This window comes from Canis lupus, chromosome 5, assembly GCF_003254725.2.
Source record: "Canis lupus dingo isolate Sandy chromosome 5, ASM325472v2, whole genome shotgun sequence".
Lineage (NCBI taxonomy): Eukaryota > Metazoa > Chordata > Mammalia > Carnivora > Canidae > Canis > Canis lupus.
Window position 1 is genome coordinate 65,834,870 of NC_064247.1, and position 27,812 is coordinate 65,862,681.

The following is a 27,812-nucleotide window of genomic DNA, read 5'->3' on the forward strand; positions in this document are numbered from 1 at the left end:
TTCATGTCTGTTCATCAGCAGAGGAGGAAGAGAAAAGCAGGTGTCCTCCAGGCAGGCCCTGTCGGGAGAGACATTGCTGAGCAGGTGCCTCGCCCCAAATACCTTCTCCCCTCTGTGTGCTTCTGGAGCTTTACTTGGTGTACTGTGGGAAACCTGTCAGTTCACAGAAGCATTTGGGCTAATACCATCCATTCTGTTGAAAAAAAAACCAGACTAGACCGTGGGAGGATTTAGGCACCATCAGGAGAGACGTGATGAAGGGACCACCCTCGGACACTGTTGGCCATACCTCATCAGTACACGTTTCAGGTGGACTGCCGAGATGCCAGCCTTGCCCAGCCTTGGCGCCCCTTCCTATAATGGAGGTGTAGTGCTGATCACAGAGGTGGCTGTCCTGTGAAGCCCCAGCTGAACACCTGCACCCCAGAGGAGCACAGGGAGAGTCCTGGTGGGGATTGTGTGAGGGCCTGGGCAGGGGGGCGCTGAGCACACTCCATGCTAGGGCTGTGCTACCATAATAAGGCACCCCATCTAGGCTTCAGCTGGGGGTCCTGCACCACAAACTCTGGTCCTTTGTGCAAGCTACGGGCCTCTCTTTGTGATTTCTCCTCACCGAAACAGACAAGACAGTAGCAGCTCTCTCAGGCTTGCCAGTAGGGTCAAATGCAGTGGTGCCTGGCCCATGCAAAGGTTGGTACCAGGCATGTGACATCACTGTAGCTCTTGGCCTGCTGGCAGTCTTGGATTTGTGGTTGTTAGTTCAGTACATGCTTTCCTTGCAAAGCCTGCTGGACCCAACCCTTAGGACCTGAGGTTTCCACTGGAAAGCTGCGGTGGGTCACTTAGAAAAGTGGGTTGGGGTAGGGATGGGGAGGAAGAAGCAGGATGGTGCGGTCAGCCAGGCGAGGATGGGGAGGCAGAGAGGGTATCAAGGATTTCTGTTGCTGGCTGGGGTCTAGGGGCCCTGGTGCCAGAGGGACGTGAGTGTGCAGCTCCTCCTTCCAGGCTTTCACTTGGTCTCCCATCACGGGCCTGTATTTTTGTTTAATGGAACGAGTAGCATGGTGAGCCCCAGTGCAGGTTCAGGGGGACTTCATGGGACTCTGACACCGAGAATGATCTCATTTCCACGGAAACATGTTTCTGGACTGCTGAGTTTGTGCTGTGCCATCTTCATAAGCTGGGGATTGTCTGAATGTAGTTTTGTGCGATTAGGTTTCTAGAGCTTATCAGAATAGACAGTGCAGATAGTTGTTTTGTCACATGTGGTCTAAACATAGAATAATGGCTTTACTGGTGAGTGCGGGTGCTGACGGTATGTGGAAGTCCCACAAAATCTCCCCAGCAAGGGAAAGACTCTGCCTGGGAAGACAGGGCCAAGACTTCAGCTTGCACCTTCCTTCCCCTCCTCCTTCCCTCCCTTCTGTTGGTCTGTCTGTTTCTGTGGTCTTGTGACTTTTTGACTCTGATCTCCAACAATGTTTCTTGTTGCAGAGTATGGCGTTTGTGAGAACCTGCGGAAGCTGGACATCACCGGCGTGTCTTGTCGAGATGTCTATGCCAAGCGTAAGTGACCCTGTTGCCATCCGTGGTCCCCTTTGTTCCAAAGGCAGAACGAGCACCCATGATAGGAGTTCAAAGAATGGGACCCCCAGCCCTCGTTCCCTCCTCAGATCCCCGGTGTTGTAGCTGATGCACTATGGACAGTGCTGGTAGCTGCAGCACTAAGGGTGGGGGGCCTTTTCTTTGTCTCTGGGGGTGTCTCGTCTTTCTTTTTCACAGGTAATGGTGTCTTCTGTTAGGTGCTGAAGACCATTAGATCTGAGAAACGTGGCTGTATTGAAAACAACCCTGGGGTGCTTCAGAGGCATCCCTTTGTCTGGATTCTGGGCACGTGGACAGCAGCTTCATTGAGAAGTCTGGCCGTTCCCGCAGGCTTCCTTGGCCAGCGGGGCTGGCTTCCTCAGACCCTGCCTCCCTGCAGCCCCACCCCAGGTCCCCCTTCTGGGGCTCTGTCTGCCCTGCAGTCTCCTATTGCCAAGTGGGGTCGAGTCTTCAGACCCCACTTCCTGTAGTGAGGCTGTGAAGATCGCTGTTAGCCTGACACCACTCAGGAGCTGCGGCCCAGCACTGAGCCGCAGGGAGAAGCTTGTGGGTTCATCCCTCAGTGGCTGCCTTGGGCAATATTAGCTCCCCAGGGCTGGGGATCAAAGAGCGGAGTAAGACGGTGACCCAGTTCTCTTTGGCCTAAAGTAGACTGTTTATTGCTCTTAAAAGGGCCTTAAGGTTTCATCTTAAATCCATCTTGCTAGATTCTTGGTAGATTCACATTCTTTGGAAATGTTCTCCATTGAAAGCAGAGCCGGTAGTGCTCCTTTGAGGGTGCTCAGACCTGGGAGCTGAGACCTCAGTCTACACGAAACATGTCTGGTTCAGGACTCAGAAGGACGCAGGTTGCTGACAGCCAGTGGAAGCCCTGGAAGTTCCTCCAGGGTCGGGGGCATGGGCTGCTGCCTTTCCATGTCCCCGTTCTTAGCGGGTCTGTCACTCAGGTTCTCCTCTGAGATGTCCCTCGTTCACATGGCTGCAGGGGAGCATGGAGCTTCCATGTAGAGCTGGCTCGGTGGGAGGCACTGGCAGTGCTTCCTCCTTGGATGTGGCGGATGTCGTCGTCATCCTGTTAGTTCCTTCTGTCCACACTGTGATCCGTGGCAGTTTGGGTTTGTGAGGTGGTTGGTGTTCTGAGTTAGGATTTGTGCTCACATTGGGGAGCTTTTCCATCAGCAAGCTGGAGGTTCTTCATGGACCTTCCTCTGGGGTGCCAGGGTGCTCATGACATGCACAGCTCAGCTGTGCCCTCTGACCCCCCACACCCTCCTGATCCTTGGCCTTGGCCCCCACTGCTGACAACCTGCCAGCTCCTCCTTCTCTGTGGGTACTCAGACTTGGCTTTCTTCTTTTGCTTCTGCTTCACTTTCTACCAGCCTAGAAAGACACGTGTCATGGGACGTGGGTCTTAGGGGGCCCTAGCAGTCATATATCCCGAAAGCCTTATTCCTTCCTGTCTTCTCATCTCCGCAGCCGGAACAATACTGCTTTGAACCTTGCAAAGCCCAGATTCCAGAAGCAGAAAGCTAGTTCTGCCCCCTGTCTCCTGTCCTCCATTCTATGGGTGCCACATGGCCCTGGCTCCACCCTTGGTTCTTCTATGGTTGCCCAGAGCTCAGTATCTTAATCCAGCCAGAGTGTGGAACTGGAGGGACTAACTCTGGCTATCAGCATTAGTGCTGGGGCAGGACCCCATTCTGTCCACAGCAGTCTCTGTGTGTGACATGAAACAGATATCCTGGCTTTTTTGGACAGTCAGCTGGTTTCTAGAAGTATCTAGTATTCAAGTTTTTATCATTGGTCTGCTTGAATTTGTTAGGTCATTTGACAATATCATCTGAAAATAGTTTGAAGGCACAGTTCTCTATGTAGGAGTTGAGTAAGCATTCAAGACAGCATCTGGAAGAAGGCAGGTGCCAATACCTCCCGGGTGTGGGGGCAGATGTGGGAACTAAGGCCCCCATGAAGCTCACTCAACTCAGTTATGCTGTCCCGAAGAACACAGGTGGGCAGGCAGGTGGGCAGTGGCTGGGGGTGAGCTGGAGTGGGGTGAGGGAGAGGGGATGAGGCCAGGGTGAGGTGAACACGCTCACACATGCGTCTGGTATACACAAGAACATTTGGAGATATCTTGACCCCTTAGAAATGGTTGCAAAACTCAGGTAATGATTACCTTATTCAGTGTCTGGAAGTGCTGAATCCACCCCAGTCATTGGCAGCTTCAGTTTTTGTGTTCACAATGCAGGAACTGTGTGTGTGTGTGTGTGTGCGCGCGTGAATTTGCTCTGAAGGCCTTATCGAGGAGAAGATTGCTTAGCTTCTGGAATGGGTGATGGAAAGAAATCAAGGTTGGTACCTGGCAGAGATAGGTTCAAGTGAGTAGGCCTGAGTTAGGAGGCAGGCAAACATCACCCTTAATCAGAAACAAAACACACACAGACAGCACATGATCAAGGAGAACGTCAGGTGTGGACCAGACAAGGGAGAGATCAGTCAGGCACAGGGGTTCCCTAAATGGTCCCCCAAATATCCCCCAGCCATAACCTTGGGTCTCCCACCTCCATCTGTTCCCTTGATCTGTGGCCATCGAGAGGGAGGGTCCTGAGCTTTCCCGCCATTATGAGTTTCTGGTGTGGCTCCATTGGTTAACGAAGACAGGCCATCCCTGGCAAATACTTGCATCCTGAGGTTTTGGGGGCTGCATATGTAATGGGAAATGTCCATTGTCAGTGAGGGAGGGTGTTAAGTCATGGAAACTGATCATACCATCCTGGAAGCAGAGCCATCTTTACCCTTTCCCTGCTGTGTCTGTTCAGGTATAAACCCTCGCGTGAAGTCGGGACGTTTCATGAAAATTCTTCCCGATTACGAGCACATGGAGTACAGAGATGTTTACACCTGCCGTACGTACCTCCTGCTGGCTTTGGCTTTTGCGGGTGAGCACGGCCGAGAAGCTGCATGGAGAGGGACCTCTAACTCCGGGCACAAGGACTGCTTGGGTGTGAAGAGCAAGCTGCCCTCCTTGGCTTTTGCTGTTTTCTTACCTTTGTTGTTCTCTGTGGCTCAGCCACAGCTGAGGCCACACCTGAGCTGTGGCCCTGGGTCGGCTACACACATGGGCTGGGATTGCACAGAAGCTTTGGGGTTTTTGGATAGTACCAACAAGACCACTCTGTTGATGACATTTTAATACTTATCGTTCATTGAGGCTGAGGGGAGAGGACAGGGTAGAAACTTTAAAGCACTTCTGCTCCAAAATTAAATGTAAGTGGTTTGCTTCTAGATTTCATTAGTTCATCACATTATAATAGCATATGTGAATTAAAAAATGTTATACAGGATACTCAACACTGGGCAGGAGTGAGTAGAAGCAATTGATTATTTGCTGATTGGCAAATAATCTGATTCCCCTCTTGATTGGCATTTCTTGAGTCTGGAAATTTCCCTGAACTGTATTATACAAGTCTTAGCTCTGTTAGGTTGAGCTCAGGTGGAAAGTGAGTGTCTGTTGTCAAGAAGACATCACATGTGTCTGTTAACACTAAAGGACGTTTTTATGTTCCTAGAAGCACACTGTTCCCTGCTATTGCTCATACCCTTCTGAACCCTCCACCCTCAGGAGCAGACCCGCTCCTGAGTCTTAGATGCACAATTTCTAACAAAACCTATGGGAGCAGAGGAAATAGAGTTGCTTACAGGATCTCTTCTAACTCCTGTCAGATTGTGGACATTTAGCTGAAGTGTGCTTGCTGGTCTTGTGGTGCTCGGATACCATCCTGGCACCAGTACAAAGATGCCTGGACCTAGTTAGCGTGCTTTGGAGTGTGTGCAACAACTGTGCATAGCTCCTGAGAACACTCACCTCTTTCCGTATCATCAGGCCCAGAGCCCGTCTGCTTAAATGGAGACCAGTAACAACGGCGCTTGTCAGTGTATAAAAGCAGGTGTAAGGAGCTGGCTGGGCTGTCAAGGGGGTCGGATGGGTCAGGTCTGGAGTCTGAGGCATGAATTGGGTTCTTTCTGAACCCTCTCTGAGGTCGCCTCTAGCATATTTTGTCATAGATTAACCTACACCCACCCTCCCACTTAACAGTCAGTGAGCAACAGTGCCTCATCCAGCCCAACCTCCCAGAAATGTCCACTGTGACGGCTGGCTTGTGAGGACCTTGGGACCTGACACTGTTTTTGTCTCCCTTATCCACTTGTCCTTTCCTGGAGCTCTTGAGACCCCATGTTTACTGGTACCCTGGTTTCTGTGGTCTCTATTGACCGAGTGTAGACACTGTCTCCGGGGAGAGGCAAGTCAGCCTACCTAGGATAACCTTTGAGGAGCTTTGTGGTCCCACATGAGCTGCTTTTGCTGTATCACTTTTGCTTATTCTATCAGGCCACATGTTGCCTGATACTCTTGGAAGTCCCATGTAGGGCATTAGGAGCATTGCGGGGATGCACTGTGTTCACAACATAGCTAACGTGTTTGTGTGCGAATTGATTGTGACTGTGTAACCACAGGGCTCTGGGTTTTAAGGATCCCCCCTAGAATTCTGACGGTGCTCCAGATGGCTCTAGTAGATATAGAAGTTTGATGGAACATCGTGCACCCTTGGGGAGGAGATGGGTAGGCGACTTTGAACATTTGGGCATGGATGACAGGGCATCTGGCTGCACAGGTAGAGCCTGACGGGAAGGCTCCTCCAGAGTGCAGTCTGCCAAGAGCACACGGGGCATCCTCAGGAAGGGGGAGACCACTGGCAAGTATAGCAACAGGAAGGTGCTCCTCCTCGAGAGCGCAGGCGGCTCCAGCAGGAAGTGCCTTTGAGAGAGGGCGGCAGCCTGCCCATCACCTGGCTGAATTCTTAGAGCCTGTGCAATGTTCTTTCTCCTCTTGGTCTGAATGTAGATTCTGTGTCCTGCACCTTGACACTGTTCCTTTATTAGTTTGGTGGGTTTTTGATGAAGTCTTTGGGGTTTTCTACATACAGTATCAAGTCATCTGCAGGCAGTGACAGCTGTACTTGTTCATTTCCAGTTTGAATGCCTGTTACTTCTTTTTCTTGCCTGGTCATTGAGGCTACAACCTCCAGTGCTATGTTAAATACAAGTGATGAGAATGGGCATCCCTGCCTTTTTCCTGGCCTTAGGAGAGGAAAGCTCTTAGCTTTTCTCTGTCGAGTATGGTGTTAGCTGGGGGTTTCTCATATATGGCCTTTATTATGTTGAGGTATGTTTCCTCTTTTGACCCACTTTGTTAAGAGTTTTTAATCATGAGTAGATGTTGAATTTTATCCAATGCTCTTCATCTACTGAGAAGATACAGGATTTTTATCTGTTTTTTTGTTAATGTGGTGTTACCACATTGATTTGTGGGACATTGAACCATTTATTTATCCCTGAGATAAATTGCATTTGATTATGGTTAGTGATCCTTTTAATGTACTGTTGAGTGTGATCTGCTTGTGTTTTGTTGAAGATTTCTGCATCCCATTCATCAGGGATATTGGCCTGTCATTCTCTTTCCTCTGTGGCCCTCTTGTATCAGGGTCATTCTGGCCTTACGATATGAGTTTGGGCATGTTTCCTCCTCCGATTTTGTTTTAATTTACCAGAAGCTACTAGCAAGTGACAGGAGATACATTAGTTGCCTTTATGATAATGCTTTGGACAGGAGGGACATATGGGAGCACCCCCACCTGGAACCCCTACTCTGCTGTGTCAGGAGTGGTGGTCTAGGAACGCCCAATGGCCGTGCTGGTGGAGAGCCAGCTGTCCCATGTGAGGCCACGGCAGCTGTGTGCAACAGCGACAGTGCGGCAGAGAGTCGGCTCCCAGCCCCCTGCTGCGCCCAGGACAGTCATATCTTTTGGGTTTAGTGTTGTCTCGTGCCAGGAGTTTCCCGCTTGCCTTCTTGAGTGGCCTTCCTGTTAGCAGATGAGAATCGCTGGCACTGATGAGGACAGGGTGTCTTCCCGTTAGTGCTTGGGTGGAGAGGTCCCTTAGCCAGCTTAGATTGTTTCCCATTTTGCGGAACAGGGGACGGTTTCTTATGTTTTTTTCTGAAGATGGCCACATTGACCTTGGGAACAACAACAACAACAAAAAAAACAAAAACCTGAGTCCTGCTTTGTGGGGCTGGAGCAGCAGCATTTTCTTGGTTTTCACGAGTAATGGAATTCCCTCGTGTTGAGGCTCTTTCTGCATGTGAACTGAAGCTCTACCGTGTCCTAATATGACAGTAAAGCACCCAAAGGGTCTGAAGCAGTCACCTCCCCCCCATCTCAGGCCCCCTGCCCAGATTGTAACCTGATCCTGTTCTCTCCTGACCCATGGTCAGCGGCTGTTTGGAAGCATTGTGGGGAGGCTCTGTGTGAGCTGGGGGTCTTCCTGCAGGTGAGATGCCCCTTTGGGTCTGGGGAGTGCCTTGCACCAGGACATCTCATCCCAGGCTCGTCCTCTGACTGTGCAGGGGCAGGTTGAGGGTTCCTGGGAGCATGAGGGAAAGTGCATGAACACGTGCACACTCCGTGTATTGCTAAGAGGCTGGCCTTCCCAGCAGGGCTCCAGGCATTAGCAGATGACTCCAAATGTGGCCCCTCTCCCGGTGTGGACACCCAGAGTGTTTGTGTGTGACTCAGGTGGACACTTTAAGTCTGGAGGCACCCTGGGCTCAAGCTGGACTTGATTCTAGATGGTTGTATTTTTTAAAGTATATCTCCTAAAACACAGACTGTACGTTTGCATTAGGAAATGGCTTGTCCTGCCCAGAGGTTAGTGCAGAGGTTGCCTGCTCATAGCCTGGTGGGCAGTGCTGGTCTCTGATTCTCTCTTGGACGGTCTGGAGGGTGGTCTCAGGCTGAGTGAGCCAGTGTTGTGTCAGCAAGAGTCATGAGGGGCACAGTGATTTTTCTAACACGTGCAGAACTTATACATCCAGAGACCCTGCCACTCTAAGCAGACATCTGGGAGGTGGTGTTTTTATTTCAAAGAGCTGTAGGTTGGGGATCCCTGGTGGCTTAGCGGTTTAGCGCCTGCCTTTGGCTCAGGGTGTGATCCTGGAGACCCAGGATCAAGTCCCACGTCGGGCTCCCTGCATGGAGCCTGCTTCTCCCTCTGCCTGTGTCTCTGCCTCTCTCTCTCTCTCTCTCTTTCTGTGTTTCTCATGAATAAATAAATAAAATCTTTAAAAAAAAAGGGGGAGGGGATGCCTGGGCAGCTCAGCAGTTCAGTGCCTGCCTTCGACAGAGGGCGTGATCCTGGAGTCCCATGTCGGGCTCCCTGCATGGAGCCTGCTTCTCACTCTGCCTGTGTCTCTGCCTCTCTTGTGTGTCTCTCATGAATAAATACATCTTAAAAAAAAAAAAAGCTGTAGTTTTTATCACCTATTAGAGCATAAGCATGGGGAGGGTCAGAGGAAGAGGGAGAAGCAGGCTCCCCACTGAGCAGGGAGCCCAACTTAAGGCTGGATCCCAGGACCTGAGATGATGACCTGAGCCAAAGGCAAATGCCTAACCAACTGAGCCACCCAGATACCCTTAAAGAGCTGTAGCTTTTAAAGCAAAACAGGGAACTCTCCCTTCAAAATTGCCAAGAGTCTTTCATGTTCTTTGAACATCCAGGGTCTCCAAGATGGTAGATGGATTTGGAAAGAACCAGACCATTGCTAAGCAGTCAAGCTGGGGACTAGGGGAGGAGGAGACAAGAGGGGATGGTCATCATGCTGAATGGGCCCATTTATTTACTCTCCAATATTCTATCATGAATCTTTGAAAACCTACCAAAAAAATAGAGGGGATTATAGAACACCCACTTACCATCACCAGATTCTACAGCCCTCAGCAGCACTTTATTATCATGCAGCTGTCCATCCGTCTGTCTCTATCATTCCACCTTTTGATACATTTCGAAGTAAGTGCTAGATACTCTCTTATTTTACCTCTAAATCCTTGAGTGTACTTGTCACTGTCTGGAGTTCACTATTTGCTTATGGTTTCTGATCTGCCCCCCCTTTTTTTTTTTGCTTGTTTATTAATCACAAAACCTATCAGCGTATGACCGTAAGATAACCAGATTGCCTGCTGTGCCACTTGTAAACCGAATCAGATTCACACAGGATGCACGGCAGGCGGTTGGAGACAGTACACGCTCATCTGGAAACCTGTGTGCCTAGGCTGAAACCTCAGGTGGCAGTATTTGCCGGCCAGCTGTCTGCATACTTCAAAGGCCTGGCCTACTTCTGGCCTCAGCATCCTATTCCCTGTACCCTAAAGCCAGTGGTGACCTGGTAGCCGCTGTCCCGTCTCCGGTGTCCACTTGGCCCTGCTGGCTGGGGCTTCCTTCCCACAGAATGGCATAATCCTGCAGTTCCAGTGCTCAGGCCCATCCCTGGCTCCTGCTATGTATTTGCCAGGGTTCGCCAGACAAACAGAGCCAGCTTCTTTAGATAAATTTATTGTAAGGAATTGGATCCCACAGTTAATATAGACTAAAAAGTCCCAAGATCTGCTGTCAGTAAGCTGGGGACCCAGGGGAGCTGAGGGTGTCATTAGAGTCTGAAATCTGGCTGGCTCAACGCCATGGAAGCAGCCAGGGGCTGCTTTCTGTTTCAAGTTCCAAGTTAAAGAAGACTGATGTTGAAATTCACACAGGCAGACTTTCCTTGTTTGTGGAAAAGCCTTTTCTTTCCAGGCTGTCAACTGATTGGATAAGGCCCACCGCATTAGGGAGGGCAGTCAGCTTTACTCATTGCACTGACTTAAGTACTAATCTTAATCTGAAACATCTTCACAGATACACCAAGAATAACATTTGACTGAATGTGTTGTCATAGGTCACAGGTGGTACTGTCACTGGCACAGGACTGTTGGGTTTGTGTGCCCAGTAGAGCAAGCCTTTCACTATAGTGGTGGTTTTTGGTCCAGTTGCTTTATAGACACACGTCACATACAGATGCCAGTATCCCAGCATTAGAAGAATCTAGGCCCTGTCTGCCTTATTCCTAGGAAGGACCTGTCTCAATCATTGATTCCATCACTGATGGGGGGCTCACTACTTTACAAGGGTGCTCATTCTGTTTTTCAAGACAGTGTCTTTGGCACTGATCACTTAGGGGCTGGGTTTCAAAGCAGCCTGGTTATCTGTTTTGTTATGGTTCTCAAGGACATTTTCCTTCTTAGAATTCTTTAGAAACTTTTAAAGATCTGCTGAAATCCACTTTTCTGTTCAAGGCTATGTTCCCGGCCTCCAGGAGTCCCTTGTGCACAGTTCCCTGCTCCGTGTCTCATCCTCTCCCTGGGTTCCTGTGAAGTGCAGACTGGCTGCCTTCAGTGTCAAGTCCTCTCTTTTTTCTCTGTCTCCCTGTAGTGCTTCATCGATACAGACACATTCTGGGATTGTGGCAGCCGGACATCGGGCCCTACGGAGGATTGTTGAATGTGGTGGTAAGTCTGGGAGTGCGGCAAGCCCACTGTCGCCTATGTGATGGCATGGCAATCATTAGGGGCCACATGCTGTTCTGTAATTGGTTCTTAGCCTTCTCATTGCATCCTTGGACTTTGTGGTTAGGAACCTCCAGTTGGCACAAGGGCGTCTTTCCTCCTGTATCCTGGTCCCTGCTCCCTGGACACCTCAGGCCCTTGTGCACGCCCACAGGACACTCTAGTTTTGGGGTGTGCACTGGTTTATTGTTCTAAATGAGGAGCCCTGGGAGCCTCGGATGCTGGCCCTCTGGCCCTCGGGGCCGCATGGGGTATCGGAGCAGGTGACCCATCACTGAGCCCCAAGGCACACCCCAGCTGTGACTCGCTCTGTGTGCCTTGTTTTGTTCCACAAATGCTTATGAGTGCTTACCTTATGAGTAAGATCTATCTAGCAGCCAGGGAGGCATGCTGACATGCTGTGTCAGAGTGAGTTACACAGTAGGCACCCTGGCCTCGGGACCAGGAGCCTCAGAGCAAAGTCAGAAAGTGGGGCTGTGAGGCCCTGGTTTTAAATATTTTCTTACCTACCACAATAATACTGGTGTCAGGTTAGCATCCCGGATGGGTGGGAGAAACAGCAGTGGGCACTTTGTGGGAAACCGTGTTTCTACCATCTGGAAGCATCTCCCCACAGAGCCCATACACTCACTGTCTTAGCTTCCAGGGGCCGACATTCCAATGACCACATACCAGGTGGCCTAAAGCAGCAGAAACGTATTCTGTCACTCTTCTGGAAGCCTGACGTCCCCAGTCGGCATTCCTGGGCTGAGATCAAGGTTGCAGGGCTACTGCTCTCCCTCTGAAGACTCTAGGGGAGCATCCTTCTGCCTCTAGCAGCTGTGGGGTTCAGGCGGCCCTCTGCTGTGGTCTCCCTCCTCCTGCCTCTGCCTCCGTCCTCCTCTGCTCTCCCCTCCTGTGTCTCAGACCTGTCTGCCTCCCTGTTACGGGGGTGCAGGTGATGGCGTTTAGGGCCTGTCTGGGTGACCCAGAAGCCTCTGAAGAGCTTCTCCTTCACATCTGTAAAACCCTCTTTTTGCCATGGACAGTGGTGATGCTCATAGGTTCCAGAGAGGATGTGGACTTCCTTGGAGGTTGTTATTTAGCGATCCAGATGACAGGGAAGGAAAAGGGGCCTTTCCTGGGGAGAGATGGGGCCAGCAGCGCCCATCCTGGTGATCCATGTTAACTAACCAGCAGTGGGACTCTGACACAGCCCCACCTCTCTGGATCTCCTGCCAAAAATACACAGCCTGGATCCAATCACAGGCAGACTGACCCTGAGGGTTGAGCCCCAGAAGCACTGCCCTCCGCCTTCTGAATATCAGGCTCACCGAAGGCAAGAAGGGCTGATGAGCTGAGTACCGGGAACAAGGGGGGTCAGGGCCAGCAGAAGAGGACCAGAGGGGACAGCCTGCCCGGCGGGAGCAGGGGCTGCTTTGGAGGCAAGCGCTCTGTGCTGACAGTAGCCTGACTGCAGTCCCATGAGGGGCCCTCCCTGCCAGGCTGCTACTGAGAGCAGAGTTTCTGGTTGCTCTCGCTGCCTATTCTTTCCCGCAGTGGTAGACGTTGTTAAGGAGTTATCAGCTGGATAATTCTCTTCCTCAGATGAGGTCAAGCTGGTCAGATGGTCCTCAACCACCAGGTCTTGTAGGGATGTGCTATGGCTCTGTGTCTTAAGTTCCTAGTGTTGGGGGTCCCCCCTCTATACCCTCCCAGGAGTTCTCTAAGGACCCCCATCCTTGGCTTCATGGAGCTGGATTGACCCTCATGCTGCTCAGCCAGCCTTGGGCCCCTCAGCAGGTCCTGGGGCTCTGTCTTCGCACAGCTCCCTCCTTTCTGGGACTTTGACCCTCATGCTCCAGCCTCACCAGCCACCTGGGACCCTGATCTCTGTTCCCTCTGGTCAGAACTGCCAGTTCCACGTGACCCCGTCTGAGCCTTGGTCTAGAAGGTGCCTCTGGCAGGGTCGCCTCTTCTCTTCTGTGGGGTCCCAGCCTTGCATGGCCTGCTGTCCGGGGTCACTTTCGTGTTCACAGCAGTCCCCGTTACTCCACGATGGCCAGGATGTAAGTCTGGCTTCATTTTTTTGTTCTTTTTTTGATGATGCTTTCCTTTGTATTGGGTTGTCTTGAATATTAGTCAAAGTTCCTTTAGAGTCTGTGACCTCCAGTTCAGTTTACAGTCTCCCTTTTTCCTCTGGATTTTCAGGCATGGCAGTAGGGCTGCCAGGGTGCCTGCACATCTGGCCATGGATGCTGCCCCCAGGAAGGTGCCTATTCTGTGGCCTGGGGTCACAGAGTGCCTTGCTCTGACCAGGTGTAATGAGCGCTGATCTCATTCCTGGTGGCCCCATCCACAGGGTGTCCCCATCCACAGCCTGGGCACCTCCTGCTCTCCAGAGCCTGCATTTCCCCTATCAGGGAAGGGACACCGCTGATGACTCTCATGGCTGGTTGGCTTCTCTATCTGTAACCCCTCATGGGTTAGGATCCAGAAGATGTCTCAAGGGCTGAGCTGTATACATTGTGTTCCCCGCTTCTTTGGGATCCTGGCCTATACCCCTGGTCTCTGTGGCAGCCCTGGGGACTCCAGCGCCCCACTGCCCCTCTGCCCAGCCACCAGCAGTCAGGGACCTGGGGCAAAGGGGTGGGATGCTCTGTACCCTTCGGCTCATCTCAAGCCTGTCCCTTCTTTTCAGGCTCATGGTCCTTGTTTTGGGGCCACTGTGTGTGCTCCCTGGTGTCTTCAGGCAGCACTTAAACTGTGATGTGTGCAGACTTCACAGCTGGTGTTAGCAGCAGGGCTGCTCGGTCTAAGACCCTGGGTCCAAGGCAGGCGGAAAGTCTTGCAGTCTCATTTTTATATGCTGCTCAGTTGCTTGCCTGTCATGTTTTGAAATGTAGCTGCTCATTTTTAGTGCTTTACGGGCGTCTGTATCATAGGATGTGTCACTTTTCTGGGTCTCTGTAGTGTGGCTCTTCCTTACTCCTCGAGCTTGCTGTGTGCTCTCTGAGCAGAAGCCCTGGGACTGGGGGTGTCCAGGTGTCTAGCCCCCATGTTGCTGCAGCTGCTGCTGTAGCGTGAATGGAGTCTGATGCCTTCAGGGAGCCCTGGTGTTCTGATCTTGCTTCCCTCTGGTTGCATATAGCTGTGGTAGGCTGGAAGCCTGAGTCCATGCCTCATTCACAAGCGCATCTAACAAATGGCATGTTGGGGCCTCTGGATGGCCTCAGGGTGGGCTCTTGAAAACTTGCCTCACATGGGCCACTTGGAGGCTCTGGGTGCTCTGTCACTCTGTATTTCGCTCACCAGGTGGGGTTTTGGACAGAGATAAATAGTGCTTCGTATTCTTTATGATTCAGTGGAAACATCCATTAAGAAACACGCTTTGTATTTATGTTTAACGTCACTGGGGAAAGCCTTGCATTTAAAAGGTTTCTTGCAGGGCAAACCAGACTGCTCCCAGCGTGGGCAGACTGCTTTGCTTTCCATGCTTTAGGCAGGGAGAGTGATAATTGTTTTTCTTACTGGCAATGACTAATAGAGTAAAAAAAAAAAATTTTTTTTTTTTTTGCAGCTTCTGAAAGAGGATAATTAGGGGGAGATGGCAGACCAGTGCCAGCTCAGCCTCGTCAGGTTGGCTCGCTGCAGAAGTGGGTGAGCTGGAGCGAGCCGCAGGCACCCAGGCTCCCCCGACTGCAGGGCCTCTGGCCTTGGGGAGCGTGCGGCCTGCCGTCCTGGGGAACCACTCCTGCTCTGACCTCATCTCCGCCACTGTCTGCCTGCCACCGCATTGCGCTCACTGGAGGAGTGACAGCAGCGCTGACAATCCCTCCTTGTTGAGCATGGCAAGCCCACAGCACTGGTCTCCTCCCTTGCCTCTGGTTTTCAGGCATTTTAAAGCAGATCCCAGGCCCATGCCCTTTCATCTGTTTGTACTGTGTGTATCTTTACAGAATGTGGCTGTTTTCCTGCACGTGGGCCTTGTCCTTACACCGCAGTCTAGAGGTGCATGCGGCCCGAGGCCCAGTCTGCATCTGTCTCCCTGAGGCCAGGAGAACTTCCTAGGCATAGCAGCTTGCTGGGAACTGGGTCTGCAGCAGCCCCCCGTGACATCTGTGTGGGTGCTGTGTGGGTCTCTGCTGCCAGAACTAGCCCCCCATTTTCACTGATGGGTCAGATGCTGACTAGGTGCCTCCTATCCTGAGTTATTTGGCCTTTTTCTTTTTTTTTTTATTTATTTTTTTATTTGGCCTTTTTCTAGCATCATCTGGCCTGTTCCCCTACTTCAGACCTGGCTGCTCTCTCTAAAACTTGCAAATGTTTTGCTCCAAAAGTTAAACTACTTTTTTCAATTTTTAAAACAAAATTTGCTTATTTTTTTCTTTAAAAATTTATCTTTTTACTGAAGTGTAGCTGAACATGGTATTATATGAGTTTTAGCTATGTGGCATAGTCTGTACGCTGTGCTCACAAGAGCTGCTGACTTGTTACCTGTTCTCACTGTCTTACTTTTATGACTGTTCCTCAAACACCTGGAAGCCTGTACTTCCCCACACTTTGCCCATCTCGCCCGTGCCCCCCACCCTGGAAAATATCCTTTGTTTTCTATTTATCTGTTTCTGCTACTTTGGTTTGTTTTCTTTCTTAAATTCCACATACGAGTGAGATCATACAGTACTAGTCTTTGTTGATTGACTTTTTTCATTTAGCACTATGCCCTCTAGCTCCATCCATGTTGTTACAAATGGCAAGATTTCTTTTTTTTTTTTTTATGTCCATTGTGTATATATACCATATCTTCCTTATCCACTCATCGGTGTCGGTGGGCACTTGGGCTGCTTCCATATCTTAGCTGTTGTGGATAATGCTGCAGGTACATTTCTCTTTATTTTCAGCTTAATTGAGAAACACTGGGCAGGTAGAAGTGTAAGGCGCATGACGAGTACTTCTCGGTGGTTGGTATTTATACACTCTGTGCACAAATCTGGGGTTAACACATAGGCCACTTCTTTTTTGGTGAAAACATTTAAGTTCTAATCTCTTAGAAGATTTCAGTTAGGATGCAGTGCTGTCAAGGACCCGTGTTTGCAGTAGAGAGCTGCTTTTTAATGAACAGACACTTGGTAGGTGGGCCATGCTTGCTGTGGTGTGCTAGGTGGGGCACCACGATGCTCACCAGCTCTGAGATCCTCCATGGGGCCGCAGTATGGAGATGAGAATGGTTCTTGTGAATGGAGTAGGGTGGGACCTTCTGCCCCAGCACCACCTCCTGAACCTTGCGTGGACTTGTGCTCTTTCTCCTCACTGTAGGTTGATGGCCTGTTCATCATTGGCTGGATGTACCTGCCTCCTCACGACCCTCATGTGGATGACCCAATGAGATTCAAGCCCTTGTTCAGAGTCCACCTGATGGAGAGAAAGTCTGCCACGGTGGAGTGCATGTATGGCCACAGAGGGCCCCACAATGGCCACATCCAGGTGAGCGCTCGGGGTTCCCTAGGTGTATAGCTGTGTGCAGACAAGGAACTAGGGCTCCTCTGTCCCCCCTGGTCTCAGTGGCAGCCGGGGCACAGTGCTGGCTGAGTGGCTGTGGTATTCCCAGTTACAGACCTGTGTCCACACTGAGTAGAGATCATGGGAGGAAGTGGGGGCTCAGCCCCACCCTGGGGTGCGTTATCAATGTGCAGGTGCTGTGATGCAGCCCCTCAGAGACGTACTTGCTCGGACTCTTCATGGATTCTGCGTTCAGTTTAAACGGGTTGTTGTTTTTGCCATGCTCCCTGGTTTCTTTTTTGCAAGAATATGAACTTGAACTTGGAATAAGACACTGTGCTCTCTGATAGAAGTTTGGTGGATGGCCACCCCAATAAGCATGTGTGTTACTTAACACACTGTGAAAGCACCAGTCCCTTTTTTCTGCTGTAAGATGTCCTCCTGGGCAAACGTACATGCACTGTCTCCTGAGGAGGAAGTGCATGCTCAGGTGGCTCTGACCCCCCTCTTTGGACTGGCCAGGATTCAGTGGCATCTTGGGCTTCTGCGTGCATGTGGGTTATGTTGGTGTGGGAGAGGTTGACCGTATTGCTCTGGCTGGTGGGGGTGCCGTGACTGATTCATTTCCCTCTCCTTTGTTGTGAATGCTCAAGATTGTGAAGAAGGACGAATTCTCCACAAAGTGCAACCAGACAGACCACCACAGGATGTCTGGTGGGAGGCAAGAGGTGAGCATGTACCCCTTCTCTTCACATGGTGCACATGTGAATTTAAACGCCTTGACATCCCCAGTGTGCCCCCAGCAGAGGGCTGTCTTCCCCGGCTCATCCTGACATGTGCGTCTGACCCTTCCATCAGAAAGGAATGTGTGTGTGTGTGTGTCTGCGCCCAGGCTTTTCTTCCCTGTCACCCCTTAGAATGTGTAAACCCAAGAGAAATCCTTTCCTCCAATTGGCTCTCTTTTGCCCCTTTGGTGAGAATGTTTGTGTGCTGCTGGAGATTTCTTTTTGGATGTAAGTCTGCAGGGAGACCAGGGGGCTTTTTAGAGCCTCTGTGTTCTCCCCATGGTTGGGCTTGGCGGCTGAGATTCCTAGGTCTTGGTGTTGCAGCCGGGAGGCCACCTGTGAGCCACACCTCTGAGTTTCTTTGTACTTCCTTTTATTTGCATGGATAGTTTTCCATTGCCTTTGAGTTTTCCTTTTCTGAGGATCCAAGTCATACTGCCCTTTCAAAACATTCTTAAGAAAAACTTGGAACTTTTAGGGGCACCTGGGGTGGCTCAGTTGGTTAAGCATCTGCCTTTGGCTCCCAGGGTCGTGGGATCGAGCCCTCTGTTGGGGTTCTGGCTCACTGAGGAGCCTGCTTCTCCCTCTCTCCTTCCTCTTGCTTGTGCTCTCACTCTCTCACTCTCTCATGCTCTCTCAAATAAGTAAATGAAATCTTTAAAAAACAAAACAAAACAGAAACTTGAACTTTTAAAGTGTAGGATGCGGGGTAGCCCTGGTGGCGCAGCGGTTTAGCGCCGCCTACAGCACGGGGTGTGATCCTGGAGACCCGGGATCGAGTCCCACATCGGGCTTCCTGCATGGAGCCTGCTTCTCCCTCTGCCTGTGTCTCTGCCTCTCTCTCTCTCTCTCTGAATGAATAAATAAATAAATCTTTAAAAAAAAAATAAAGTGTAGGATGCTCATTGAGCTTATATTTATTTATTGGGTGTGCATTTCTTAGGTTCTGAGTCTGATGGTTTCCCTGTTAGCCAGAGAATTGGAGGGAGGTGTAACATAAAATCATATGCATGTATGTCTGCGTCTGAAGAATGCACACAAATGCTTGCTGGAACCCTTTGCAGGTAGATGAGGCCCTATTTGCTCAAATATACAGTGTGTGAAGGTGACAGGTGACGCAGATGCATTTTCACTTTACAACAGTGCCGTTGAGGATTGCCTGTATGGTCACGCACATAGCATACAGATGACTGCTCCAGTCCATGTTTCAGTGAGAAAGGTCAACATGTATTCTGAGAATAGAAACTCCTCAGCCATTGACCTTAAAAAGGCCATGTAGTGTAGTGTAATTCTGGAAACACACTGGCATCAGGAAGAGGTCTTATAAGCTGCCTCTGTGTGTGGGCTCACTGATTTTGAAGTGGAATGGTATATTTTCTGGTTATAAAAGTATAACACAAGCCCTTTGTGGAAACTATAAGAACACGTGGATTGTGGGTAGGAACAAAACTTTGCTGGTATCCAGACTGACCGAGGCTGAGATTAGGGCATGGTTAGGGCTCCACGTGGCTCCTTTTCTGTGACATTAGTAAACATTCTCACTGCTCTCTCTGGTGCTGGTAGGTTTCTAGTTGATTCGTAGGAGCTTTCTTTTCATATCAGAGCATCAGTCCTTCTGGTGTGAGTTGCAAATCACTTTTTCTTATGTTTCTCTCTTTTAGTTTGACTCATGGTATATATATATATATTTTTAATTTTTTTTGATTCATGGTATATTTTTATCCAGAAATTTTTTTGTCGTCAGAGGTCTGTCTTCCCCTGCCTTGCCCATGGAGAGTGGAAGGTCAGGGAGACGCTGTGTCTTCAGGCAGAGCAGAGGGCCGGGCTGCCTGCAGCAGGTGGTGGGAGAGCTTGCAGTTTGGCCCTGCAGTCACTTTGTCTCAGCTGTGTGCAGTCTCTCTGCTGCTTTTCTCTCTGTCCCTCTCCTGTCTCTCACTTCGGCCATGTGGGAATGGGTTCTGTGGATTTGTGAGTCAGCCAGAAATGTCTGCACATTCTTGTGGAATCTTTCTGTTCCACAGAAAGCCATTCCACAGGGAATGGCTTTAGGCCCCAGGGAGAGAGGATGGGCTGTAGGGGGACATCACCATGTGTCCCAGTAGCTCTGACATTGAGATGAAAGGCTGAGTCCTGCACTCTGGCTGCCTTGTGCTCGGATGGCTGATGGTCATTTAAAACTCTAGGGCCACGTGGTACTCCCTAGGGAACGGAGGGCTCCTGGCAGCCAGGAGGGCTAGGAGGGAACTAGGGCGGCAAGAGCCATCTCCTCCAGCGGAGGAGGGAGTCCTCTCACACTCCCAGGGGATGGCCTGATGCTGCATCTCCTCCATTCTCCGTGGCACCAAGAGCTTTTTGGGGATGCCCTGGTGGCCCTGTGCCCACAAAGGAACCAGTGAGTGTCCATCCATTTTCTTGTGAAGGCCACAGCTGCTCTGTGGGTCTCTGGCTGATACACTGTGTCTTGCTCACCATCCCTCCCACTTGTCACATGCAGCTCCAGTCCCCGGGTTTCTAAACCTGCTGTGTCCACCTTTGAATGCCAGGTCCAGACTATCGTGGTGTATTCTGATGGCTGAGGCTGTGGTGCCCTCAGCCTGCCCCTCATGACACCTCCTGGGTGACCTGTGTGCTCTGCACATTGCAGTCCCTCTCCTGGGATCCTGTGAGCAGGGCAGGCCCTCAGGCCTACACAAACTCATCTCTCTTGGCCTTCTTCACAGATGAGGTAAGGCCCAGCCGCCATCTTCCCTGTTCATCCTGTGCCTGTCCAACCCCCAACCTGAGGCTTCTAGAAACCTAGAGGCTGCTTGGAGGAGGAGAGACTGCACAGAGAGGCAGGAGGGAGGATGGCCAGGCCCCACCCCCTGTGATGCTGTGGGCATCTCTTGTCCCTCCTGACTAGGCCATGGGCTTCTGCTGGCCCTGCTCACAGTGCATTTTGCACTTAGTCCCGTAGAGAGACTCTGGCATTAGACTCCTTGACCGGACACAAGTTGCTTTTGTTTCTTTGTCTTATATACTGAAATGCCTTCTCACCATCAAACATGCAATCATGGGAGCCCTACCCAGGAGCAGCCCCACATTCATCCTCCGTCATACCTTCTTGTTCTCCAAATTTTATGTAACTGCGATCTAACTCCTTCTAATTTGGATCTTTTTTTTTTTTTTTAAGCTTTTTAGCTCTTCCAGAAATATTTTCCAGTCTCATTATAATTCTTTAGAAACTTTATTTTTAACACAGCATTCCATCCATAGGGTGATTGACTGCATGCTCTAGTGACTTGCTGCTCTCTGAGAACTTCAGTCCTTATCTGTGAAATAGGGCCGTAGCATTACCTGTGGACACCGATGTGGTTTGGAGGACTGAGTAGGGCTCTGCATGGGAATGCCTTAGTGCCTGGCTGGCCACAGCCACCTGGCAGAGCCACCAGGTGTTATTCCTATAGCTGCCTGAACTCTATGCAAAAACCTTCCCTGGATTTTGGATTATACAGAAATGAGATTTCCACGTAAAAGGCCCTGAAGGTTTTTTAAATTCTTATTATGTGTTGTTAGTTTGCTGGGTGAGCCCCCTGACTCCTGTGCTCCTGCTGGCCTTTGAGTTAGCCCTGGTGGAAACAAGGCCAGTTAGCTTGTGAACTTCAGAGTAGCTCTGATTCTACTGCTTCCTAGCTGGGTGACTTTAGAAAGTTTTCTCAAACTCTCCCAGCCCCCACACATCTGTAGTACAGGGAAGGTGTGAGCACCTGTAGCCTGGGCCATTGTGTAAATAAAGGTGATGATTCTGTAGTGCCAGCACCTGGTGAGCAAGCGTTGAATAAAGATTATTCTTGTACTGTATGCTCTGGGCCCCTCTGTTTTTCCTTGTGCATGCATATCTCATGAGGTAATTTCATAATAAACATATCTCAGAGGTCTTTGTTCTGAGTAATTGGGTCTGGTTCTAATGACTCTGACCTTTTCATGCAAAGTAAACAAGATTATGACTCTTCACAAGCCAGCTTCAAGTATTTAGCTCAAGTCTGATTACTTACCATGGTGACATAAAATCCTTGCTCATTACCTTTGTTCAATTCCATTTTTATCTGTTATCTGTTTTGATTTTTTAGGGCCTTATTCCATTTGAGTGGAAGGTTTTGACTTTGGTAAAGTCTAATTTGTCAAGTTTTTTCTTTTATAGTTATTTTCTGTGTCTTAAAAGACTTTGCCTATCCCTAAGCTGCAGAGAGGCTCTCTCCTCAGAAGTTTGGTAGCTTCACGCTGGGTCTGTGGCTCATCTAGAGTAACTTCCTGTGTGTGGTGTGAGGCAGGGATTGTGGTTTCTTTTCTCCACATGGATGTCCAGTTATTGGAGTGTCATTTGTGGAAGAGACTTTTCCTTTCTTGTTGGGTGGCTTGGATGTATTTGTTGGAAAGAGACTTACCAGGTAAATGGGTCTGTTTTTTGGACTGTTTCAAAACAGTCCATTGACATATTTGTTGGCTCTGATGTTCATATCACTGTCTTGATTACTGCGGCTTTAGAGTGAGTCATAATGTCCTGTGCATACTTTCTAATATGTATTCCCAAGTCATGTGTTGTCTGAGCCTGCTGGAAATAGGACTTAAAACTTTTCCTTTTCCAACTTCATTCTGCTAGTACAGAAACTTTCAGTTGATTTGCGGATATTGAGCTTGTGGCTCACTCGCTGTGTGCTCCAGTCACTGCAGGGAGGGGTTTCTGTGTCTGGCCAGAGTTTGGGCAAGGAACATATTAAAGCAAACAACAACAACAAAAAAAGCAATCAACAGATGACAACTCTCTTGGTTTTTCTGTTGTTATTAAACTGCTTTTGCTTCTGTTTGTGGAGCTAACTCTGGATGGTCAATAGGAATGCTATATTGAGCTAGAACTCAGAGCTATGGATTAAGTTAAATGCACAGAATCAGGCTATTAAGTACTAAACATCCTTTGCATTGATCCTGTAATGAATGACTGAACTTTGAGGATGCAGTGTTTATAAAAACTCCTTTTTACAGATGAACTTTTGAATGTGTAACAACTGTGAAGGCACCTGCCTTCTCCTCTGGCCATACCTATCTTGCAGAAAGCAGCCAGCCAGTGTGACCAGCAGCCCCATAACCAGGTTCAGTGTAGATTCCACATGCCCCTTAGGTGGCCACAGCTGTGAGGCTCACATGGCTGCTACCTGGGAGCTCTGGATGTGGGCTGTGGCCCTAGCCTTGCCTGGAGGGATCCCATGGTTGTTGCCTGTTGAAGTCTGGGCCTGAGTGCTCTGGGAAGATGGGGACCAGAGCCCCTCACTTTTTTTTTTTTTTTTAAGATTTATTTATTTATTTATTTATTTATTTATGATAGACATAGAGAGAGAGGCAGAGACACAGGAGAAGGGAGAAGCAGGCTCCATGTCAGGAGCCCGACGTGGGACTCAATCCCGGGACTCCAGGATCGCGCCCCGGGCCAAAGGCAGGCGCCAAACTGCTGAGCCACCCAGGGATCCCTGCCCCTCACTTTTCATTGGTGGCTGACCTCCATAGGAAGTAGGTCAAGGACTGGGAGACCAAAGTGTGGCAGCCCCCTCCTCCTTCCTATCCTTTATCTCCATACCGTCCACCCCCTGGTACTCTGGCACAGGTGCACCCAAGGCATCACCTGCAGCTGTAAGAACGCTGCTTTTATCTACCTAGTGTCACAGTGAGTTTTCCATGCGAGTCATGTTGGTTTTCATGATCTGTATTCTCTTGGAAGGAATTCCGAACATGGCTGAGGGAAGAATGGGGGCGGACACTGGAGGACATTTTCCATGAGCACATGCAGGAGCTCATCCTGATGAAGTTTATCTACACGAGTCAGTATGAGTAAGTGCAGTCTGCCCTGTGAGTACTGTGAGCACAGTCTCTCTGGGTACTGTCAGCCCAGTGCTCTTTCATGGTTACTGAGTTCCCCCTTTATGGATACTGTGAGCACAGTCTTGCTCTCTCTGGGTACTGTGAACACAGTGTCCAACCACCCTGCCCTACCTCCATGTCTGTTTGCTATCTGATTTATCATCATCTACTAACAGTGTGCTCTAACAAGCCTGGCCTGTGTGCCAGAGCCTCCCCACGTCTACTGGGGGAGGCCTCTGCCCTTAGTTGCTCTCCCTACCTCAGCCTCTGCCCCTGTCCCCATGACGCATTTAAATGGCCCCTTGTGCAGTGAATATCCTCTTTGCAGTTTTGGGGATTCCTATGCTAGGGTGATGGAGTGGGAGTAGTATCCCCTTCCCCTCTGTAGAGAGCTCTACCCCCGCAGTTCCCTTGTGCTGGTGGAGCGAACATGAGCTCTTAAGCCCTGTCAGAATTAGGAGGTGTGAAATGTGCCCTGCGTGTGTTTTGAGGGGAGTGATTGTGGCTCAGGAATGTAGGGTGTCCCTGCTCCCCACTGGCCTAGAGGAACCTAAGCCTGGCTATACTAGGCCTTCCTGCCCGCCAAGCTGCTCTCATGCCCCCTGTTCCCCCCACAGCAACTGCCTGACCTACCGCCGCATCTACCTCCCGCCCAGCCACCCGGATGACCTCATCAGACCCGGCCTTTTCAAAGGCACCTATGGCAGCCACGGCCTAGAGATTGTTATGCTCAGCTTCCATGGAAAGTGTGCCAGGGGCACGAAGATCACGGTGAGTCTGGGTGCGGCCTTGGTGGGCTCACCTCTGTGAACTCCATCTTATTAGCCTTGTGGTAGCAGGACTTGGGCTACACTCTGGCTCCTCAGAGTGGGCTCTGGACCTGTAGCACCCCTGCACTGGGGAGTTCGTTGGGACTGCAGAGTGTTGGGCCCTACAGATCCACTGAACCAGGCTTTGCTTTTTACAAGACCTCCAAGGGATTTGCAGCATTTCCAAGGTGGCTTTACCACATGGTTCTCAGTCCTGGCCACACACCGAATCCCTGGGGATGTTGAGGAGACCCTGATGCTGGGCCCTACAGATTCTGATTCGGAGGGGGCGGCGAGTGCGGGCTGGGTATGTGGCTTCATGAGCTTCCCTGGGGACTGTAAGGTGTGGCCACATTGGAGATGTCCTGCATTATTACACAGGCTCCCATCTTGGCCTCCGCAGCTCACAAACAGTGGGAGGGTTGTTGAGCTGAATGGGGGTCTTGAACAAATGGGCACCATCCACACCGTGCTCACCCATCCTACACGTAGTTGGGGTGCATTTCTCACAGGTGCACTATAGTCTCCTGGGGAGCAGTGCCTCTCCTTTGTTCTCAGGGAGCTTTGCTCTTAGACCTTGATGGGCCAGGGTCCCTGTGCCCTGGGAAGCCTCCTGGTGAGCAGAGCCCAGTACTGGGGCCCCTGGTGGGACTGAGGCCTGGAGCATTTCCTAGGTTCGGGCTCAGGTGTGTGTGTGTTCCAAACAGATCTGGGCTGCCGCCTGACCCTGGAAGGGTCTGTGCCTTTCCCTTACCCTCAGTCTTCTAGAATGGGGAGGTTTTTATATCTGGAGTTTTTTTTTTTTTTTTTAAGATTTTATTTATTTATTCATGAGAGACACACAAAGACAGAGAGAGGGGCAGGCTCCATGCAAGGAGCCCGACACGGGACTCGATCCCAGGTCTCTAGGATCAGGCCTCGGGCTGAAGACGGCGCTAAACCACTGAGCCACCCGGGCTGCCCTATATCTGGAGTTCTTGAGTGCCCATGAGCCACTGTGCCAGGTGCTTGTGTCCTTCTCGAGTTCGCTCACAAGATCTTAGCCCCTGTTTTCACAGATTCCTTCACAGATGAGGGTGCCTGCTGTAGGCACTTACTTTTAAGGGCTTCTAAAATAGTCTTACTTCAGAGGGGTTGCTGCTAAGTCAGTAGGATTGCTGGAGTGAGCTGATTTGTCCAGAAGTGTGATCTAGGCTGGAAACTGCGCACAATGTGTCTCTGCTGGTCCCTGAGCCCTGCTGACAGCCACACGCTCGCTCCTCAGGGGGACCCCAACATCCCTGCTGGGCAGCAGACAGTGGAGATCGACCTCATGCACCGTATTCAGCTGCCTGATGTGGAGAGCCTCCGCAACTTCAATGAGCTCTCGCGCATCGTCCTGGAGGTTCGGGAGCAGGTCCGTCAGGAGCAGCAGCAGCAGGAGAATGGGCCCGAGGACGGTGAGGGCCGAGGCCAGCAGAGTCCCCGAGAGCCCCAGCGGGGCCCTGCCCAGCCCAGCGCAGAGCTGCCTGCCGAGAAGGGCGGGGAGTCTCGGGATGGAGAGGCCGAGGCTGCAGCTCCACCTGCACCTGAGCAGCCCGCCCAGTCAGGGCAGGGGCAGCCGTTCGTGTTGCCTGTGGGCGTGAGCTCGAGGAACGAGGACTATCCCCGCACCTGCAGGATGTGGTAAGAATGCCAGGGCAGGCGTGACAGGCTTTCCGGGGAGTCCTGCCTTACCACCTGGCACAGAGATGGGCAATGGGGGCCAGGCTCAGTGCTGGCCAGTGTGGGGGCTCCCTGCACTCAGGTGGGGAGACCCTGACAATTCTGGTGGAGTCCCAGCTTGGCCCCCAATGAACAGTGCCCTTCTCTGGGCTGCACAGCCACAACTCAGACTTGGGAGGCTCCCAACCTCTCACCCCCGGTGAGCCTCGAGGGGGCCTTATTAAACCTCCAGGCATGAGGCTTCCTTCCCAGTGCCTTCTGTGGCCTCGTTAGGTGAAAGGGAGACAGGTGAGTCTGCAGGTGGCATTGAAAACAGCTGGGGAGAAGACGTCTCTCCTGTACCTGTCCCCCAGAAGCCGGCTTGAGTTTACCTGGATGTCCTTGTAGTTACCTGCTGAGCAGGTCTGAGCACACTCCAGTATCAGCCCCTCTTTCCTCCTGTGGTTTCTCTCCTGGCTCAGAAAGCCTGCTTTTCACTTGACTTCTATTCTTATGGTTTTGTCTTGAGCCACTGCCCACAGCCACTCAGGCCCTTCCTGCCCCAGCTCTCTTCTCTGTACTTCAGGCCTTCTTAGGTGTAGATGAGCCAAAATCAATAAAACTACAGATTCAGGTCCTCCATCACACTGGCCACAGTTCAGGTGTCAGCAGCCACACATGTATTGGACAGTGCAGGTGTCGAACGTTCCATCATTGCAGAAAGCTCTGCTTAGTTGTCCTAGGGGATGTCTCGAGGGGATGACCTGTCCATTTCTTGGCATCTCAGCTGCCTGGCCTCCATGTTCATCCAGTTACATGTAAAGACCTGTTTGCTTGACTTCCAGGCTGACTGCTGTCTCCTGCCGGCGGTGCTCTAATCAGTGCATCATGTTAGAATAAGTGTGGGCAGAGTGCTGAGCACCCCAAGTGAGGATTTAGGTATCTTTGTGGGCTTGGCGGGTTAATTGGTTCTGAGCACACAGTGTCAATTGGTGGGGTGGTGCCCCCCACACCAGTAGGCAGTTCTCCATAATACCAACTTGGTGTTGGGCCACTTGACTCTCTCCTGACTCTGTCCCCCAGAGACGCTATCAGACCCGGAAGACTGCCCCTGCCCCTTCAGACACCAATCCCACCTGTGCTTCTGACCAACCAGCTATGGGTCGGGGGGGGGGGGGGGGTGGTTCCTGTGATCCCCTCCCCAGGTTTGATTGAGGTGCTGGGGTGGCTCATTGAACTCAGGGAAGTGAGAAAGGATATAGGTGGACAGCCAGATGAAGAAATGTGTAGGGTCCCGAGCCCAGTAGCTCCCACCCCCGTGGAACTGGGGTGTAGGTTTCCCCACTTTGGAGCTCCCTGAACCCCATACTTTGGGATGTTGTGGAACTTCCTCACATAGGCACGGTGGATCATTAGCTCCGTTTCCAGCCCCTCTCCTGTCTGGAGAATGGCGGGGCTGCTGAAGATTCTAAGCTTCTATTCCTGGCTGGTCACCAGAAGGGAGGGTGTCACCTCCTAGTGGGTTTTACAAGGGTTTCAGGAGCTCTGTGCCAGGTACCAGGACAGAGATCAGTGCGTGTACTCTTCTGTTATCTTACATTGGGGAAAAATCTATTTCCGTTTTCTTCATGTTACACAATTACCACAAAAGTGGCTGAATTCAGTTTTTCCTGGAGGAGACCTACAAGTGGTGTTCCAGTGTAATTTCAACTGTTGCAAACTTTTTAGTGGTCATAAAAGAAAGGACTCTGCTGTCCTTAGGAAACTTAACAGTTCACAGTGTCTCGAGGCCGGTCGAGAGCCCAGTGGGCTCACCTAGGGGGTGTTCTCAGGCCAGCCCCGCCCCACATAGGTGTCCATGAACTGGGAGGGACATGCTGTGGTCCCTTCCCTGTTTGGTTTGTGTGTCTGCGAGGGCTTGCCACAGCGTGCATGCAGGATATGGCCCCCTGGAATACTAAGCTCAGTGGATATCACTTTGCCTCCCTGTAGGCTCTGGTGCTTTTTCCACCTGAGAATACCTGCAAACCAGGTGCCCTCATGGACAGGCCTGCTCTGCTCTCCTACCC

The 27,812-nt window shown here is 50.9% G+C and overlaps 1 protein-coding gene across 2 annotated transcripts in view; it reads left to right on the forward strand.

The window, feature by feature from the left end:
* Window positions 1-27,812, forward strand: part of FBXO31 (F-box protein 31) — a 44,353-nt gene that overhangs the window by 11,700 nt on the left and 4,841 nt on the right. Inside the window, exons 2-9 of one of the 2 annotated variants that reach the window (XM_025427053.3) lie at window positions 1,495-1,566; window positions 4,425-4,511; window positions 10,966-11,042; window positions 16,395-16,562; window positions 17,231-17,305; window positions 23,112-23,221; window positions 23,869-24,022; window positions 25,325-25,725. In XM_025427053.3, the coding sequence (XP_025282838.1) occupies window positions 1,495-1,566; window positions 4,425-4,511; window positions 10,966-11,042; window positions 16,395-16,562; window positions 17,231-17,305; window positions 23,112-23,221; window positions 23,869-24,022; window positions 25,325-25,725 (1,144 nt within the window). The remainder of the gene's footprint in view (window positions 1-1,494; window positions 1,567-4,424; window positions 4,512-10,965; window positions 11,043-16,394; window positions 16,563-17,230; window positions 17,306-23,111; window positions 23,222-23,868; window positions 24,023-25,324; window positions 25,726-27,812) is intronic. The other variant, XM_025427054.3, reaches the window with a different exon arrangement.